General features: G+C 38.7%; 1 protein-coding gene across 1 annotated transcript in view; it reads right to left on the reverse strand.

Moving 5' to 3' along the window:
• The window catches only part of Adgre3 (adhesion G protein-coupled receptor E3), a 108,532-nt gene that overhangs the window by 34,983 nt on the left and 53,535 nt on the right, over positions 1-20,014 (reverse strand). Inside the window, exons 12-15 of the mRNA XM_021149445.2 lie at positions 10,967-11,202; positions 7,777-7,843; positions 6,286-6,377; positions 4,291-4,471 (exon numbers count right to left, since the gene is read on the reverse strand). Coding sequence (XP_021005104.1) covers positions 4,291-4,471; positions 6,286-6,377; positions 7,777-7,843; positions 10,967-11,202 — 576 coding nt within the window. The remainder of the gene's footprint in view (positions 1-4,290; positions 4,472-6,285; positions 6,378-7,776; positions 7,844-10,966; positions 11,203-20,014) is intronic.

The following is a 20,014-nucleotide window of genomic DNA, read 5'->3' on the forward strand; positions in this document are numbered from 1 at the left end:
AAAATAAAAAAAAAACTCAAGAGACAGCACATGCTGATTACCCAACTATACCACTCTTGGGCATATACCCAAAAGATGTCCCATCATACCACAAGGACATGTGCTCCACCATGTTCATTGCAGAATTATTTGTAAAAAACCAGACACTGGAAACAACCAGATGTCCCTCAGCTGAAGAATGGATACAGAATATGTGGATCATTTACACAATGGAATATATTAAGCTATATAAAAACAAAGACATCATGAATTTTTCAGGCAAATGAATGAAACTAGAAACTATCATACTGAGTGAGGTAACTCACACCCAAAAGTATATACATGCTATGTACTCACTGATAAGTGTATGTTAGCAAAAATGTACAGAATACCTAGGATACAACCCAAAGACCATATGAAGTTTAACAAGCAGAGGGCCCAAGTGAACATGATTCAGTCCCACTTAGAAGGGGGAAATAAAATAATCATGGGAGGCAGAGGGGTGGAGGGAGCTGGGCAAGAGAAGAGAGAAGGAGGGGAAAATGGAAACAGGATCAGGTATATAGGTGGAGGACAGGAGAGAAGTTCACAGGACCAATAGAATGAATGAAAATAAGCAGCCTCTGGACATGGGAGCTGGAGGGACCTTCTAGAATGTACCAGAGACCTTGAAGGTGAGAGACTTTGAGTACTCAATGGGGTGACCTTAGCCATTATGTCCAATATTGGGGAGAAGGAACTTGAAGAGTCCACCTCCTGTAGACAGATATGACCTCAAGCTGAGGGACAGGATTACTAACCCACAGTCAATTTTTCTGACCCTGTATTGCTCCTGTCTAAAAGAACTACAGGGACAAAAATGGAGAAGAGACAGAGGAAAGGTTACCCAGTAACTGCCCCAACCTGAAATCCATCTCATGGAGGAAAGGGCAACCAAGGCCTGACACTATTACTTATGCTGATATGATTACTGATAGGAACCTGTAATGGCTGTTCTCTGAGAGGGCCCACCAGCAGCGGACTGAGACAGAAGCAGATACTTAAACCCAACCATTGGAGTGAAGTAAGGGACCTCTATGGTTGAATTATGGGAAGGATTGAAGAATCTGAAAGGGAGAGAGACCCTATAGGAAGACTAGCAGTCTCAACTAACACAGACCCTAGGAAACTCCCAGATACTGACTCACAAACCAGGAACATACATGGTCTGGTCTAAGGCCCTTTGCACAAATATAGCAGAAGTCTGCCTGGCCATGCGTCAGTGGGAGAAGATGCACTTAATCCTCTAGAGCTTTTGGGCACTAGGGAAGGGGGAGGCCTCGTATCAGGGAGTAACTTCTCAGAGGCAAAAGGGAGGGGGAATGCGATAAGAACTTTGGGAGGGGGGACTGAGGGTGACAATGACTGGAATGTAAATAATAATAATAATAATAATGATAACAATAACAATGGCACCATATAATTTCCCAGCAAATGGATAGAACTATTAAAAAATCATTCTGAGTAAAGTAACGTGGACCCAGAATATACATGGTATGCATCCACTTATAAGTGGATATTAACTATATAGTAAACTCCACAGACCAGAAAGGCTAAATAACAATGAAGGTTTAGGGGGGGATGTATGAATCTCTCTTGGAATGGTAAACAACAGATATTGTGGGTGGACTCAGGGTGGGTGGAGATGTGAAGAGGAGGGATCATGTGTGATGAGAATGGAGGGTAAGAGTGCTGGGAGAGACAATTATAATAGGGGAATAGGTAATTTAGGGGCAGTGTAAAAACCTAGGGCAATGGAATCACTGTGAATCACTGTGGCTAAGATTTCTGGTTACAGATGATACAGATCCTGAACCAGCCATAGCCTATAACCATGCAAGACTTCCAGTGAAAGGATTGGGACACCCCCTCTGCCTCCCCCCAAATCTTGGTCTACAATTTGTCTGACTCCATTCTGGAGCTGGCTAACCAATCACTGGACCAGATTGAGATCTATGACATCCTTGACACTACCTGGAGTATCAGAATCCAAAGCCAGTACCTCCCAGAACCTTAGACCAGAAACAAACATGATTGGCAAAATAGAAAGTCCACAAAATAATTTATAATGATATTCTGCTATACTTGTAGATATGAGTCTGACATAATCACCATCAGAGAGTCTACATCCAGCAAGTGATGAAAATAGATACAAAGATATACAACTAGTGTCTGGGAATCCTGAGGAAGAATGAGTAGAAAGATGGTAGGTACTTGTGTTAGTCAGGGTTCTCTAGAGTCACAGAACTTATGGATAGTCTCTATATAGTAAAGGAATTTATTGATGACTTACAATCTGCAGTCCAATTCCCAACAATGGTTCAGTAGTAGCTGTGAATGGAAGTCCAAGGATTTAGCAGTTACTCAGTCCCACACGGCAAGCAGGCAAAGGAGCAAGAGCGAGACTCCCTTCTTCCAATGACCTTATATGGTCTCCAGCAGAAGGTGTAGCCCAGATTAAAGGTGTGTTCCACCACACCTTCAATTCCAGATGACCTGGAACTCAGAGATCTCCCTGTCTTAATCTTCTGGAATCTATAGCCACTATGCCTCAAGATCTCCATACCAAGATCCAGGTCAGAAACTTCTATCTCCCAGCCTCCAGATAAGTGTCACTGGTGAGCCTTCCAATTCTGGATTGTAGTTCATTCCAAATATAGTCAAGTTGACAATCAGGAATAGCCACTACAGTACCAGAAGGGTCAACAACACCACAAGAAAACCCAAAGAATCAACAAGCCTGAACTCAGGGACTCAATGAGACCAAACAGATGAACAGGGATCCTGCAGTTTTCTAGCCTAGACCCTTTCCGTATTTGCTATTATTTCTTTGGCTTGTGGTTTTTATGGGACTCCTAACAGATGAGCAGGGGCTGTTTCTGGTCTTTTTGTCTACTTTTGGGACCTTTGTCCTCCTACTGGATTAATTGGTACAGTTTTAATATATAGAAATGTGCCTAGTATTATTGTGATGTGATATGCCATGTTTGATTAATATCCCTGGGAGACTTGACTTTTACTGAAGGAAAAAAGAAGAGGAGAGAATGGAGAGGAGGAGAGGTAGGGGTAGGGACTGGAGAAAAGGATGGAGGGAAACTGTTGTTGGGATAAAATATATGAGAGTAATAAAGGTAAAACTTACATTTTTACTCCTCAACATGATTTAACAAAATCACACATACTGCATTTAATTTAAGTTGAAGTAATTTACTTGAGAAAGATTAAAGATTACCATGAATACTAGTCCCATTAAGATTACTGTGAGTCATTTATTACCAAGAGCAGTGTATTCCCTTGGAGGAAAATCTCTTGGAAGCCAACCAAAACAGGATAGTTTTTTTTTTTTTTTTTTTTTTTAAAGTTAAAAGGCTGCAATCATATCATACTAGTTGTAGGGTGAGGGAGCTTACCCAACACACTCTTCCCAAGCAGGGAAAGAAGAACACTTATATGTAAATATCACACAAAACTTATATCCTCAGAATTAAATGAACTGGAATTAATGAACTGTGATGATAATGTCCCCATTGTGTTAGCACCTTAGCTGTTGTTATTTTTACAGTCAATAGTAAACAAACAAACAAACAAACAAGCCACTAAAGGAGGTTACAAATAGATAATAAATTATAATTACAACAACACTAACAAAAGTAATGTGTGTGCTACTGATTTTCATTGTACTTTGTTATAGATTATGAGCCCTTCAAAGCCCTGCAAAATACTGCAATATTCCCAGAGGATAAAGTAGACTCAGAAAGAATATGCATAATCTTTGTAGTCACAAAACAAACTACTAAATGGAAGATTTGAAAGTGAGGGAGATTGTGCTGAATATCATTTTTCTCTCTTTAAAATATACATCACTATAGGAAATTATTCATCCCCTCCATGGTGAACTCAAATTTGATAAAAATGCCAACCAAAATCACTGTCAAGTAAAGTCTTTTTCATTTAATAAATATTAAGTCAATCAAATGTTAATTATATAATATTAACAAAAAACAAATCTTAGGTTTTTATGTCACCATGATTTAAAAATTGGTAATAAAGAATCCTTTGTTAATGAAGAATGATCCACCTCATCTTGACATGCCTCTAAGATGTATGCTTAGATGCTGACTAGATATGAAACCCATTGTATGCTTTATCTAGGCAAAACTTAAAACTATCATAAATAAATGAAAATTTCAAAATTGAAACATGAAAAAAGAATATGGTATCTTGTTCTAGACACATTTGGAGCTAGGTTTGTGAGATACAACATAGCCTTACCTGGCGATTAAGCAGACAATGTACCATAAATATCAAAACACCCTGCAAGACATTGATGATGGTGAACAGATAGGCAACGATCAGTCTCACTGTCTTCCCAACTTCAATGAAAATAAATAAGCCAATGCCCCAAGAGCATCCCAACACAAATAACTGGACAATGGCTTTAAATGTCATAACCCTGTAAGAAAACAATGACAACAAAGTCAACTACTGTCCGTCAGGCTTTCACTGCAAGTTAATTTAGATCGCTGGAAACTGTATGTTTTTCATATGTTATGTTATTACTTTTAAAATATACCTGTCTTACATACAAGATGTGCTGAAGTACTTGTGGTATAGAACTTGTGGATGTGGCCAACTTATGATTGGTTCAACTGAGTCCTACACCACAAAATGAATATTTCCTGGTTTGCCAAGAAGCATAGGTAGGACAGCTCAGAGACCCAGGATAGAACCAAACAAGACTGGCAAAAAAGTAAATAAAATATTTCCTAATGATTATCTACTGTTGTCATAGATCAGTATCTAGCCCAATTAGCATCAGTTGGGCATAATCTAGAAATTGAAGGAAGGAGATGCAGAGACTCACAGCCAAATACTAGGTGGAGTCAGTGGAGCCTCACCGAAGATATGGAGGAAGCCCTATTGGAGGAAGAAGGGTAGAGGACACAATGCAAATACAGCCAAATGAGTCAGTGTAACAGAACTCAGAGGGGCTCACAGAGACTGAAACAATAAACAAATACCCTGTATGATTCTCCACATATTGTTTTTGGCTATATAACTTGGTGGGCTACCAACAATGGAAATGGAAGGTATCTGACTCTTTTTCCTGATCCTAAGACCCTTTTGCTCCTACTGGGTTTCTGTGTCCAGCCTTGATATGAGGATTTGTGCCAAGATTATTGGGAGATTTTCATTTTTAAAGGAAACAGAGAAGTGGGTCTGGGGGCGAAGTGAGATGTGGGTAGGGACTGAGAGGAGTGTGGGGAAGGGATACTTTGGACAGGATATAATGCATAAAAGAAGAATCAGAGAAAAATTATAACAGTACACACTTAAATTTTGTATGTATGTACTAAAACTTGAAGTCTTACTATGTTGAAACTATAAATGTCTTTACAGGCTTTCGATTTGGACTGCATAGATGCTCCATTATGATATGGCTCTGAGGTTGTGAGGATCAGGAGTAGAATGTAATGGCATAAAAGTGAAGAGGTTGAGTATCAAGTTAATAAGGATGGAGCAGTGATGCATTCGATGTCTACTTGGCAGAACCCAGAATCAATTAAATGGCCTGCTTCTGAGCAAATCTGTGAGGGAATATTGGGATTAAGGTTAACCTCTGCGAATATCTTTGAAGGACTGTTATGCTCATATTAGTTGAGGAGGGATGTTCTGCCCAGTGTCACAATATCATACCCCAGAGCTGGAATGCTACACTACATAAAAGGTTGAAAGGAATCTTCTTTCCAATTGTGGATGCTGTATAGCAAAGTATTTCCATCTCTACTTGCATTGACCTTCCCTCAATTTGCTCTTTACAAAGTTCAAGACCAGGGAGATGACAAAGACCCTTTCTTCATTAATATGTATTTGTCAGTGTATATTGCCACAGTAACAGGAAAATAAATTAAGACAAAGCTCTTGGTATATATTTCACAGAAACAATATTATACCAATAATTAAATAAAATATGCATAGAACATACTTAAAAGACTGCATTGGCTTAACAGTAGTGTGGACTTTTCTCCCTTCTTCTATTCCATGTTCCTGGTTATGCCCAGGGGTTTAGTATGGAGAATTTTGATTTGTACCTTTGTATGATATTATGTATTTGTCTGTTGGTCTGGACAGAAGCTAGGGATGCAATCCTGCTAACCAAGAGCTCTATCTATGAACTTCAGTAAGACTCATTATCATATTTTCCAGTAAGTATTTCTCCTCTAGAAAATGTTGCAATGAGAACAGTGGATTCCGTTACATTCTTACTTTGTGTCTTGAAGTGTAGAAACTTCTTTATTGAGAGAAGAAAGTTTGCTTCTCAAAATCCATATTATTAGAAAGTAGAACACCAGGTTTATCTGTGAAAATGGCACGAGGAAACGAATTGGAGATTACTTCAGGATCTTTTTGCATACACTACAAACTTGTGTTGGATCTGAGTATAATTTGGCAAAAATTCAGACTTCCTATAGTTTCTATGCACACTCCCTGAAGTATTGTGTACAGCCCACAATACAATTAAAGCTGCCCTTATTTTTGATAATTTTCAGTAGTTTTTATTCCAAATAGAACATTCTGAAAATAGAAGGCTATTATTCATTCATGACAGTGGTGGTTTGAAAAGGTTTGGCTCCTATAGATTCATGTGTTTGAATGCTTGGCTGTAGTGAGTGGCACTCATAGGAAGTGTGGCCTTACTGGAGGAGTCATGGCCTTGTTGAAGGTAGTGTGCCAGTGCATAGGTGGGACTTAAATTCTCTTATGTGCAGGCTCCACACAATTCAAAATATAGTTTTCTCCTGGCTGCCTGTTAATGACAGTCTCCTCCTGGCTTCCTTCAGATCAAGATGTAGACATCTGGTTTTCTCTAGCACCAGTCTCCCTGCAGACTGCCATGATAATAATGGACAATATCTTTGAAAATATACAGTAGCTCCATTTAAATGTTTGACATTATAATATTTGCCTTGGTCAAATATTGGTTTTTATAGCAGTAAATCTTAAGACATTGACCTAGGCAAAAGCCATTGATTAAAATTTTAAAAATCTAGGAACACATCTTGTACAGTAGATGGTTGCACATTCAATATTTTCTGAAATATATATCATATATATGTGTATATATATATATATATATATGTATATATATGAATGTAGGAGCTGATGGATGAGAAGAGATGCTGGAAAATTTTGTCTTCTTCTATGTATGGCAAGCTTATTTTGCTCATTATCTCACAGCCACTATAATTATCCACACAAAACCCTCTCAAGATTAAACAACATAAAATCCCAGCTTGGGTGAGGAAGGAAAGCTTGAGGTGTCAACTCTAGTGAGGAATGACTGGCTTTAATAGTTAGTAGAAGACAAAGACTCACTATCTTTTTGCTTATGGCTGCTGATAGGGTATCCATGATTGCATTGCTGGACACAAACTGATGCACATATGGCATATCCTAGTTTAACTCATTTGATAATCTTAAAAAGGAAGAGGATGCAGCATTGCATAGAGAGTTGGAGAGAATAAATAAAGAGTAAATAGGACCATAGTCCATTATATATATATGTAAATATCTCAAAAAAATTGGAAGATAAGCATATGAGGGGCATATGTATGATGATGATATACTCAGGAAAAAAGGCTTTCTGACTTAGATCTCTCTACACTTCTTCATTTCATTTCCACTTTAACAGATAGAACGTGCATACTATTCTATGCCAACTGAATGTAGGCATATATACAAGTAACAGTCACCTACCAAGATAATGGCTGCCGCTGGCCCCAAGAAGCTCCAGATGAATCCCCGATGAAGGCTGAGCCAGCAGCTGTGTTCAGAAGATGGGATTTATCAGTATCTGTCACTATTGAAGAAAGAATTGTACACTAGGCCCTAGAGTATGACCTGACGCAGTGTGGAACCAGTAACTCCAAGCTGAATTTCAGAAGAATTTCTTGTCTGACACGCTGGATGCATTGCAGAACAGCTTTCCCAAGTAAGAAGTAGGAAGTGATCAAAACTGGGAAAGGTAAATTAGCTTGTGAAGCAATGAGACACTTTAAACTCAGTAGCTGCCATTTCTCCAAATAAAGTTGGTAATTTCCCTAATTTCCACAAGAAAACTTTTTGTGATGTTTTGAATCTTTCAACAATTTAGAACAAATTTTTGTAAAATGTAAATCTTAGGAAGATTGTTTCTATGTAAACATTGACACTCTCCATTTGTTTTAAACTTCTATTGGTCACTTGTGAATTTTCTCACCTAGAAACTGTAGATGATATGGTTGTAAATTTTTGGAGCAAAAGTCAAGCTAAGTAGATGTAGCTGTTATAAGGACATGGGTAGGCATAAGACAGTCAAATCAATAGTTAACTGCAAGCTACATCAAATAACGAAAATTAAACATTTTATGTAAAATTATTCTATTTCTTGAAGATTGTCATGGAAAATGTCAATAACTGGGTCTGGGCAGAGCACTATGAATCTGATAACCATAATGTGCAACAGATAATATTTAGGACACAAGAAAAATCCACTCATAAGTTGTCTCCTTGGATTGACAACTGCCAAGTACTTATATTTTGCATATAAGTTTTACTGGGACTCAGTTACACTCTTTCAGGTTAAGGTTTGGTCTTTTCTATGTATTGTGAGGATAAATACTGTCCCCCCAAGGCCAGGTTGCTCCCAGAGAAGAAAAAGTCTGCAAGTAGACCCGACTGATGCTATGCAACCTTGTTCCCCGCTCTTCAAGTTATCCCTGATTGGTGAATAATGATCCCTACAACTGGGCAGAGTTATGATAAGCAGAGTTTGTGATTCTTGGGCTTAGTGCTGGAGGAGGAAGACTAGTGGGGATAGAAGATGGAGAGTGGCACAGTCAGCTATTGGATGGATCACAGGGCTCCCAATGGAGGAGCTAGAGAAAGTACCCAAGGAGCTAAAGGGATCTGCAACCCTATAGGTGGAACAACATTATGAACTAACCAGTACCCCGTAGCTCATGACTATAGCTGCATATGTATCAAAAGATGGCCTAGTCGGCCATCACTGGAAAGAGAGGCCCATTGGACTTGCAAACTTTATATGCCCCAGTACAGGGGAACGCCAGGGCCAAAAAGTGGGAGTGGGTGGGTAGGGGAGTGGGGGGCAGGGTATGGGGGACTTTTGGGATAGCATTGGAAATGTAAATGAGGAAAATGCCTAATAAAAATATTTTAACAAAGCCCTAAATTTACAATCCCCCAAACCTCAGAAAATTGCATTTTCAGCTCTGAATGGGCTGTATATGAGAATGGTTAAAAAAATAAACTATTACAATAGCAAACAACAACAAAAAAAGAAGATGGAGAGTGGATAAGTCACCATATGGTAGGTGAGTTATGAAAACTTTGCCATGAAGGACAGTAATCGGTGCTAAGAGCAGTCCAGATGAAACATACAAATTTACACCTCAGGGCTATTGAGAGGTAAATAGACTCAAATAGCTTAGAAGGTAGATGTCTGCCTAGCTCAAGTACATTTAATGCTTATTTTAAATATAAAATTTGTGTTTCATTTATCTGGGAGCTGAATAAATAAAGTTGGTGTAGAGACCCTGATTTGAGATTAACTTTTACAACTCCTTACTTTCCATATTATCAATGACTGATGTAACCACTGGAGTATGATTTAGAGTGATTGATAAAGAGACTATTTGGTCTGAAAACCTAAGATAATTAATATTTGGTCCTTTATTGAAACAGTTTGCTTGTTCCCAATTCTGTCTAGTGTTCATGCTCTGCCATCCTACTGGATGAGTGTAAGACTCAAAGTGCACACTAAGCGTATCTCTGAGTGCAAGATTGTTAATGTGGATGGCATTCTATTATAGGTATGACAAAGTTTGTAACTCAACATTATCAAAATCATTACCAATTCAAGTAACTGCTGAGAGGAGAGATTTGGACATTTTTTAAAAAAGAGGACAGAAATTGATTAGTCTTCATAATGTAACCTGGAATACTTTTACTTGGCTTCCTTTCAGCTCTCACCTTTCAAAAAATACGTGAATTACAATTATTCCCACATGTCTATCAATGGAATAAAGAACTTCCATCTCCACAGAGTCACGTTGAGAGCCACATGAGCGACAGACCACCCTTTGGTAGTTGGTATTTTTCTCCTCATTGTTATTGTCATTCAAGGAAATTATCTTAATTTCTACCTACTGTTTGAGGCTCCTAAAGAACACAACACTTCTGATTTTAATGGGGGAACTGTGGGATTGCTTTAACTATTCCTTATTTTCCTGAAGTTGTTTTCAAAGTGTATATATATTTGTAGACATGTCTGGGAAAGAACTTCTTATTTTACCAAAATTCTCAATGCAATAAAACACCAGAGAGAGCTACTAAGAGTTTCAGTTAGATTATGGTTTTAAGAATTAGAAAATATGGGGACCAGCTGTGAGAGAGTACATCTTGGATGCACACAGGCTTGGTTCTGCCATTACTACTGCACAAACTCAGTGTAGAGCTGAAAGCATGCAGGAGGTGGAACCAGGAGGATAGGAAGCTCAAGGACACTGTGGACTACATAGTGAGTTCCACTCCATCCTGGGATGCATGAGCCCATGTCTCAAAGAAACAAAGCATCAGTAACTAAAAATTGTGTCTATTGTTTCAAACAATATTTTTGTTTCACAAACACACACATATGTTTGAATATTCCATTATATATATATTTAATATATATATTAAATGGAATCTATGAATGGATAACTTTTCATGTTTTATCTATAATAACATCCCCTAAAGCACCACCAACAAAGGAAGACACTGAGAACCAATATTCTTGGTTTTCATACAAACACAAAACTTATAAATTTAGTTTTCCAATGAAAATTATGATGCTGAAGTTACATTTATACATTTTCTTCTCACACACATACACAGACACTTTTCTTACTGGTTGTGTGTTCCATAATTCTTGTGGCCAGCTATTGCAGATACAGCAACAATAAAAGCAGGAAGCCCATATCCTACAGGATACATGAACCTCTTCTTGAATCTGCCTGAGTTGCTGTAGTTGGCCACTTTGAGATTGCTCACAGTGAGAAAAAGATGTAGCCCTTCCAGAAACATCCACATGAAGGAAGCCAAGTAGAGGTAGTGCAACACCCCCGCTATGATGGAGCACAGCACCTGGGAGGGAAAATAAAAAGATAAAAGGAAGATATCAGCTGTGCCTGCATCCAAGTCTCAGTACCTGTTCTTTTACTGGACGTTGGTGTGGTAGCACAACAGGATTCTGTGACATTTTGCTTGGAAACAGTATATCTTGAGGGAGTACTATATGATCATTAAAATTTACACATGGGTAGTAAGTTACATCAGAAAATTCCAGGGAGTTAATGCTACCAGCGCATGCCTCAAATCAGTAATGCAGAAGGTTTCCTAGATCATTTCCCCAGAACTTTAAACATAACTTTAAGACAAATGTTCTGTGCTGCCTCCTGGAGGTCTTCAGTGGAATCTGCAGGCAATCTTTTGTGCTGGGCACTTGAAAATAACCATTGATTGGCTCTCTTTCCATCTTGATATTATTTTTTTCCTAATTGAATAAGTCTTAGATAAAAGGCAAAAAAAAGCACCCCAAAATAAAACAATGTTTATCAAATCTTTGTTGCAGTATCTGTGTTTAGAGAAAATGATAATGAGCCCCCAGAGAAAAATATTCACTGTTTGTTAGTGCTACATAGATATAATAAATGTCCTCTCAAGATGAGATTTCATCACTTTCAGTAAATGTAAACCAGATTTACATATCACAAATAATATGATACTAGAAATAAATATTAGGAAATTAAGTTTTAAAATGTGTACTCATTTTTGATCCATAATTATCTAAAATACTTTTTAGCTATCACTGTAATATTTAATATCATCTTTGTTGTTATTATTATCATCACTCTGTGTGTTCATGTGAAGAAGACAAACAATAACTTTCTATGATTTCATTCATTAAATTCAAGTCACTAAACTTCTGTGACAACTGAATTTACTCATTTCAGAGTACAAGGATTTATTGGACTAATTTGTTTTACAGAATAATTTTCATTTTATGTTTATGAGTGGCTTCCCTGTATTTACTATATACATGGGCAATATTTATGCCTCCGTATGTATGTATCTGAGGTCTCTAATGCAAAAGGAAGTTACTGGATCTTTTTGAAATAGAGTTTCAGACAGCTGTGAGCTGCAATGAGAGTCCTAGCAACCATATCCAAGTCTTCTGCAGGAGCATCAAGTGGTCTTAAATGTCTCCAGCTACTTTCCTGACTTATTAGATGATGATGAAGATGGTAGAAGAAACTGTGATGACCATGAGAAGGGGTTGAATTGTATGATACAAAAGCTGGATGGAAAAAACAATCAAAATTCTAGGGATGTGAAGCATATCACAGTGTCTGGTATGAAATACACACAAAATGAGATAAAGGTAGATTAGATACTGTTTAAATGATACACAACTACTTGAGTCAAAAAGATTTCTCACAGCTAATGATATCTACCTGTCATCATGAAAAACTTAATTTGAACACTAGACCCCACATGATATAAAGAGAGAAAACAAGATGTCCTCTGATTTTTACAAGTGGACCATGTATAAATATACACATACAGTAAATGCATACATGTAAACAATTTTATAAATATATAAGACACGAGGACAGTAATATAAATTACTAGAACAGGATGGGGATAGTAGAGAGAAAGTGTTCAGGAAAGTCATGATTTTTTCCTCCACTTTGAATGGTCCAAAATCAAAGGAAACTCTTAAAATTGTCAGAAATTTTGAATAAAAATAAAGATATTTACCATTCTTAGTCTTAACTGTACCACAAAATCTTGTCTGAGATAATTACACCAGTATGTAGTTAAAGGAATTGTTGTCAGCACCATTTGTATTATTTTTAAGGACAACTGGTAAATGACAGAAATAACCACTCATTCTTTCAGATGATAAATGGGTAACCAGCATGTGGTAAATCATACAATGGACTGTTATGGCCATATAATAAAAACAAGCTTCCAAAAATGCCATTATCTTAATGGATATTAAAACATCACAAACACATGCATGCATAAAGAAGGCAGACTGTTGTGTAACAATTCATTCTGAAATTAAAAAGCCATACTAGATGTAGGCTCATGAAGCTCATAAAGAAAATAACCGACAATCCCCAGGATAGACCTGAAACTGACAATGTGAACAGGTTATCTCCTCAATATTATACACACAGTAAAACTAACTAAAAAGACCTCCACCTGAACCCGTGGCAGATCAGCATTCATTTTCCCCAATCCCTGCAGCCTCTCTGTTTCCCAGGAGGTCTGCTCTAAACATAGGCAAGACTCCTGCCTCAATACTCATGCCAAGTGGGACCCCCATAGGGCCCAGCAGACTTGGGATCTACCTGAACACCACTGCTCTTTTGGTCTGTACCTCCACCTGTAGCTGTGGCAGAACGGCATGCCTGCTCTCTAACCCCACAGCCCTAGCTGTCACCCAGGAGGACTGTTCTAACCAAAGAAAGGGGAGGCCTGCTCAAATCCAGGTCCTAGAGCTCCATCTGCATTTGAGGAGGCCTGCTTCAATCAGAATGGCTAAGAACAAGCATTCAAGTGGCAGCACATGCTGACAAGAATGTGGAAAAAAAAAACCCAAACTCTCCTCCATAGCTGATAGGATTGCAAACGCATACAAACACTCTGTAAATCTATGGGCAATTCCTTAGAAATTTAGAAATAGTTCTACCTGAAGTCCCAGCTACACTGCTCCTTGGCATATACCCAAAATATGCTCCACCATAACAGAAAGATACATGCTCCACTATGTTTATAGTGGCCTTATTAATAATAGCCAGAAACTGAAAGCAACCCAGAATTCTCTCAAAAAATGGGTACAGAAAATGTGGTTCATTTACACAATGGAATACTATTCAGCCATTAAAAATTAGACCATCATGAATTTCTCAGGCAAATGAGTGGAACTAGAAAATATCATTATTGAGTGAGGTAAATTAGATCCAAAAGGATAATGCATGCTATCTACTCACAGATAAGTGCAAATATACAGAATATCTATTATACACCTCCAGATACCACAGGAAGTTTTACAAGAAGGAAGGCCCAAGTAGGGATGCTTCAATTCTACTTAGAAGGGGGAACAAAATAATGGCAGAAGGCAGAGAAATGGAGGGATCTTGGTAGAAAGGGGAGGGGAGGAGAAAATGAAGGTAGCATCAGGTATAGGGATGGACAGAAGAGAAGCCCAGAGGGCCAAGAGAATGAATGGAAATATGTAGCTGCGAAGGTTGGGGGTTTGGGAAGAACCTCTAGAAAGTCCCAGAGACATGAGATGTGAGATTTTCCCAGGAATCAATGGGGGTGACATTAGCCAGTATTCACAACCGTGGGGAGATGGAACCTGAAGAGTTCACCTCCAGTAGATAGACAGGATCCACAGTGAAGGGATGGGGTCAACCACCCACCTCAAAATTTTTAACTCAGAATTTTTCATGTTAAAAAAAATTGCAGGAACAAAAATGGAGCAGAGACTGAAGGAAAGGCTTTCCAGTGACCTACCCAACTTGGGATCCATCACATGGGTGTCAAGTCCTGACACTATTACTGGTGCTATATTGTGCATGCAGACAGGAGCTTAACTTGTGGTCTTAGTTAGGGTTTTATTGCTGTGATCAGACACCACAACCAAGGCAACTCTTGTAAGGACAACACTTAATTGGGGCTAGCATAGAGGTTCAGAGGTACAGTCCATTATTACCAAAGTGACACCATCCAGGCAGGAGGAGCTGAGAGTTCTACATCTTCATCTGCTAGCAGAAGACTGACTCCTGGACAGCTAGGACAAGGGTATTAAATCCACACATGTTAGGTCACACCTACTCCAACAAGTCCACACCTCCCAACAGTGCCACTCCCTGGGCCAAGCATCTACAAACCATCAAATTCCACTCCCTGGCCCCCAGAAACTTGTTCAAACACATGAGTCTATGGAGGCCATATCTAGCCATAGCATTATTTATAAAGTACATTTAGTCCAATTTCTAAAGTCCTGATAGTCTATAGCAGTATCAACAATGTTAAAAGTCCAAAGTTTAAAGTCTCTTCTGAGATTCATCCAATCACTTAACTGTAATCCCTGAACCAAGACAGGAAACCAGCTGGGGAAACTTCAAACTCTGCATCTCCATGTCTGATATCAAAGCAAGTTTCAGATCTCCAACTCCTTTATCATCTTTGTTGATGGCAACAAACTTCATTCTCCCAGGCTGGTTCCACTCCCTGTTAGCAACATTCCTTGGAAGATATCCTATGGCTCTGGCATCTCAAAAAATCTTGGGGTCTCCAAGGTGATTTCAATGTTATAGCTTCTTGTTTTAATGTCTGGGAACCACACATGATTATCTAGGCTCCAAAGGGCTGACATCACTTCTCCAGCTCTGCTTTCTGTAGAACCCTGAGCTTAGGTTGATCTACTCCACTGTCGCTGCTGATTTTGGAGATCATCCCATGGTACTGGCATCTCCAATATGCTGGGGTCTTCCACTGAAACTAGGCTTCACCAATAGTCTCTTATAGACTCTATTCATTGTGTCAAGCCACAACTCCTTTGCATGACTCCTTGAGTCCTGGGCCATCAACTGCATCTAGGGCTGCACCTTTACTAATGGTCTTGCAAGACCACTCACAGTGCCAAGCCTCAGCTGCTCTTCATGAACCCTTCATGCCTTTAAACCAATACCACCTGGGTGACTCTTACACTTTACCAATACAGCTGCAGCATGGGATACAGCCTTGGCTATCTCTGGAATGTAACTTCTTGTGCTTTCAGCACTTTCCAGAAGATTTTACCTCAGCAATGCTGGTCTCTTCTTAATTACAGAAAATTTCTTAGCTCCAGCTAATCACCATCAATTGTCCCAGTAGTTCCTTCTAGTCTGGACTCTAAAGCCAGAGTCACCTAGCCAAACCTGCTGAGTTATTCTGCTTTCTGTTGTTGGAACATGATCCCCATAGATTATCTTACCAGCTTTCCCCCTCACTGCGTAAGGTTGGCTGTCCTGAAACTTGCTCTGTAGATTGACCTTGAACTCAGAGCTCTGCTTGGCTTTGTCTCTTTAAAGGTGTGTAGCACCATGCCTGAACCTAAATTTAAATGGGTAGGGTCTTGCCCCAAGTTCACCACTCTCTTAATTCAAGTTAATATTCTTGAACACAATTCAGCTATATTTCACTTCCTGATACCCCTTTAATACTTGAGCCATACAGTTTATAATTTTCCTATCTAAGCTTGCTACACTTGTTCAAAACACACCGGAGAACAATGTCTCTGCTGGGCTTTTTTGAGATTTCCTTTGTCAATGCAATTAATATAAATATCTTTATCTTAGACTCAGGTAGACTCTTCAGATGAGGGCAAAAAGCAGCCACATTCTTCACCAAAAGACTACAAAAAACATTCTATATGCCACATACTGAAAATTTTCACCTCTGAAATATCTTGGGCCAGGTCTTCACCATTCAAATCACTCTCAGTAACAAGATTTTCCATATTCCTACTAGGATAGCCATTAAGCCTCACTTAAAGCATTCCACTGCTTTCCAAATCCAAAGTCCCCAAATCCACATTTTTCCAAACAAAAGTATGGTCAGGTCTTTCACAGAAATGCCCCACTCCTGGTATTAACTTCTGTCTTAGTTAGGATTTTACTGCTGTGATCAGACACCATGACCAAGGCAACTCTTGTAAGGACATTTAATTAGGGCTGGCTTCATGTTCAGAGGTTCATTCCATTATCAAGGTGGGAGAGTGACAGTATCCAGGCATGAGGAGCTGAGAGCTCTACACCTTCATCTGAAGGCTGCTAGGACAAGGGTATTAAAGCCCATAACCACAAGGTCACACCTACTCCAATAAGTCCACACCTCCCAACAGCACCACTCCCTAGGCCAACCATATATAATAGTTTATATTATACACATGGTTATACTATGAGAAGCCCTACCAGCAGCTGACTGAGACAGTTGCAGCTACTTACAGTCAACCATTGGACTGAGGTCAGTGACAACTTTGGTAGAATTTGGGGAAAGATTAAGAAAGCTGAAGGGGATTGTAACTTCATTGGAAAACAAAAATTGTCAACTGTCCCTGACAACTGGGAGCTCCTGGAGATTAACCCATGAACCAAAGAGCATACATGGACTTGTGTGAGGCTTCTGGTACATATGTAGCAGAAGATTGTCTTGTCTGCCCTCTGTGGGACAGGATGTGCCTAATCCTGTAGAGACTTGATGACCCAGGGAAGAGAGATAATGGTGTGTATGTGTGGGGAGCACAAGGGAAAGCTGCCTCTCAGAGGTGTAGAAGAGGGTAGAGGGGGTGAAGAACTTTGTGAAAGAGGCTGGTAGGGGGCAATGTTTGGAATGAAATAAATAAAATAATTAATTAAAAACTGCCTCAGAAAGATTATCTGATTAGCCAGGAAGCTAAGATGGACACTCAGTCCACGTCAATTATTTGGAGAACACTCCCTGGTCTGTCTACCTGCTTGCAAGTCGTAGGGACTTTTGGGCTTATTTCTCGATTGAGTCATCACCAATGCTCGAGTAAACTTCTTGGCAATGAAGCTGCCTTTCTGTCATTTTTACCCACATTGCTGTAAGTAACCACAGTAAAATTATTGGTCTGGACAATCTAGAAAGACAGAAAACAGATTCGTGATTGTGTAGGTGGTACATGAATCTTTTTGCACAATCTGTGCATTTGACTGACCTGTATTATGCTACGGGGTATTTTTATCTTTGGAGTATACATGTTTCCTATGTAGATGTGTGAGGCACATGTATGTGTGTGTATTGTTTGCATGTATGTATGTGCATGCATCTGTGTATTTGTATGTTGTATGTTAGTGAGATGTGTATGATATATATATGTATATATATATACATATATATATATATATATATATATATACATATATATATATATATACGGTGTGAGGTGTTTGATGTGCTAGTGTGTGGCACATACTTGTATATGGTGTGTGTGGTGCATGCCCATTTGTGCACAGAGTTATTCCGTTATGTGGTGTGTGCACATGTGTAAACATCTATGCACTTATGTGTGTGAAGCCAGATGAAGGTATGCTGCTGAGACTCTCCACCTTGTTCCTCTGAGAAAAAATCTCCCACAGAACCTGGTTCTTCTTATTTCAGTTATGTTTGTTGGTGAGTAAGCTGCATAAAACTTGTTGACTTCATCTTCTATGTGACTTTTTTTGAAGATACTGGGATCTGAACTTAAGTTGTTTGTGCAAAAACAGCAGATGAAGGCAGTGGTGGCGCACACCTTTAATCCCAGCACTTGGGAGGCAGAGGCAGGTGGATTTCTGAGTTCAAGGCCAGCCTGGTCTACAAAGTGAGTTCCAGGACAGCCAGAGCTATACAGAGAAACCCTGTCTCAAAAAAGCCAAACAAAACAAACAAACAAACAAACAAACAAAAAACAGCAGATGACCTTCATCCCTAAGCCATATTCCTATCCCAAACATACCCTTTCCATTATTGTGCCAAATTCTTACTAGAGCCGTTAATGAGACACTTGCATATTAGAGAGGAAGCATAAAGCTATTAGGCTGTGAGCACTCAGCATTTCTTTAGTTGCATAGGGTCATCATACAGCCCAGTAGTCACTGATTATAACAATTTGTTATGCATTCAGAAACAATTAATGGTAGGTTTCAATTATTCATGCCACACATGAATATAATCTTTAGAGGGAATGCATATTATTTTTTTAAAATATTTTTATTAGGTATTTTCCTCATTTACATTTCCAATGCTATCCCAAAAGTCCCCCATACCCTCCCCCCCACTCTCCTACCCACCCACTCCCACTTTTTGGCCCTGGAGTTCCCCTGTACTGGGGCATATAAAGTTGGGAATGCATATTCTAATTTGCTTTATATACCACCTTTCAATATATGACACAGAGTTCCATAGCAAAGAACAGATATATCTTAATGGATAGGTATTTAAAGCTCAAAGTGACACTTCTGGGAAAATTTCTTTCTATTTTTTTTTATCACTTTGTAACATAAGATAGTGAGAGCAAATACTTGTCTTTCTATACAGAAACTACTCATAATTGCAATAAAGAACAATTTATTGATCAGTGCTGAGCCCAGAAGAGCAATCATTTATAGGAGGCCCCATGACTTTTCTGTACGTTTATTTATTTATTATAACCTAGAGTGTTATTGTTGCCAGAACTAGCCTCTGACTCATAATCCTTCATAGTTTCCTATGTAACCAACTAGAGTAAGAAGTCCTTGCAGTATTTTTTAAATGATTACATAGGAACTGAACATGGTCTTATGTTATGTTATGGCATTCAATATGTCTAACACAAAATAGGATGACCAAGGCCAGTTATTGACATATTACCACACATTTACCAGTTTTTTTTGCTGGTACTAGAAATATTAAAATGGATTTTTTTTTACTGGTAATTTGATGTATTCACTTAGTTATTGCCAGTGTTGTTCTATGATACAAGGATCCAACCTTATCATTTTTATATTTTTCATTAAGTCATAATCAACTGGGTTTGGTGGTGTACACTCAAACACTAAACCCATAACATAATTATAATAATATGTTTTTGTGATCTGAAAAAACACTCTGCGCATAATCAATATAGAAATTTGTCCAGGAATAAGACTCAACAATTACTTATTTTTCCACATTGTTAAAGTGAGAATTCACTTCAACAAGTTCAAAAATCAATTAGAATGAAGAGTCAGTCACTTCAAGCTATCCTACTGCTGATTCTGGAGTCTTGTAGGTAGTACAAGAACTTCCAAACAAGACAGGGCATCAAGTGAGGGATGGGGTTGCCACCCCATAGTCACATCTCTGACCCATA

This window comes from Mus caroli, unplaced genomic scaffold (genome assembly GCF_978045245.1).
Source record: "Mus caroli unplaced genomic scaffold, Mus_caroli_1 scaffold_18, whole genome shotgun sequence".
Lineage (NCBI taxonomy): Eukaryota > Metazoa > Chordata > Mammalia > Rodentia > Muridae > Mus > Mus caroli.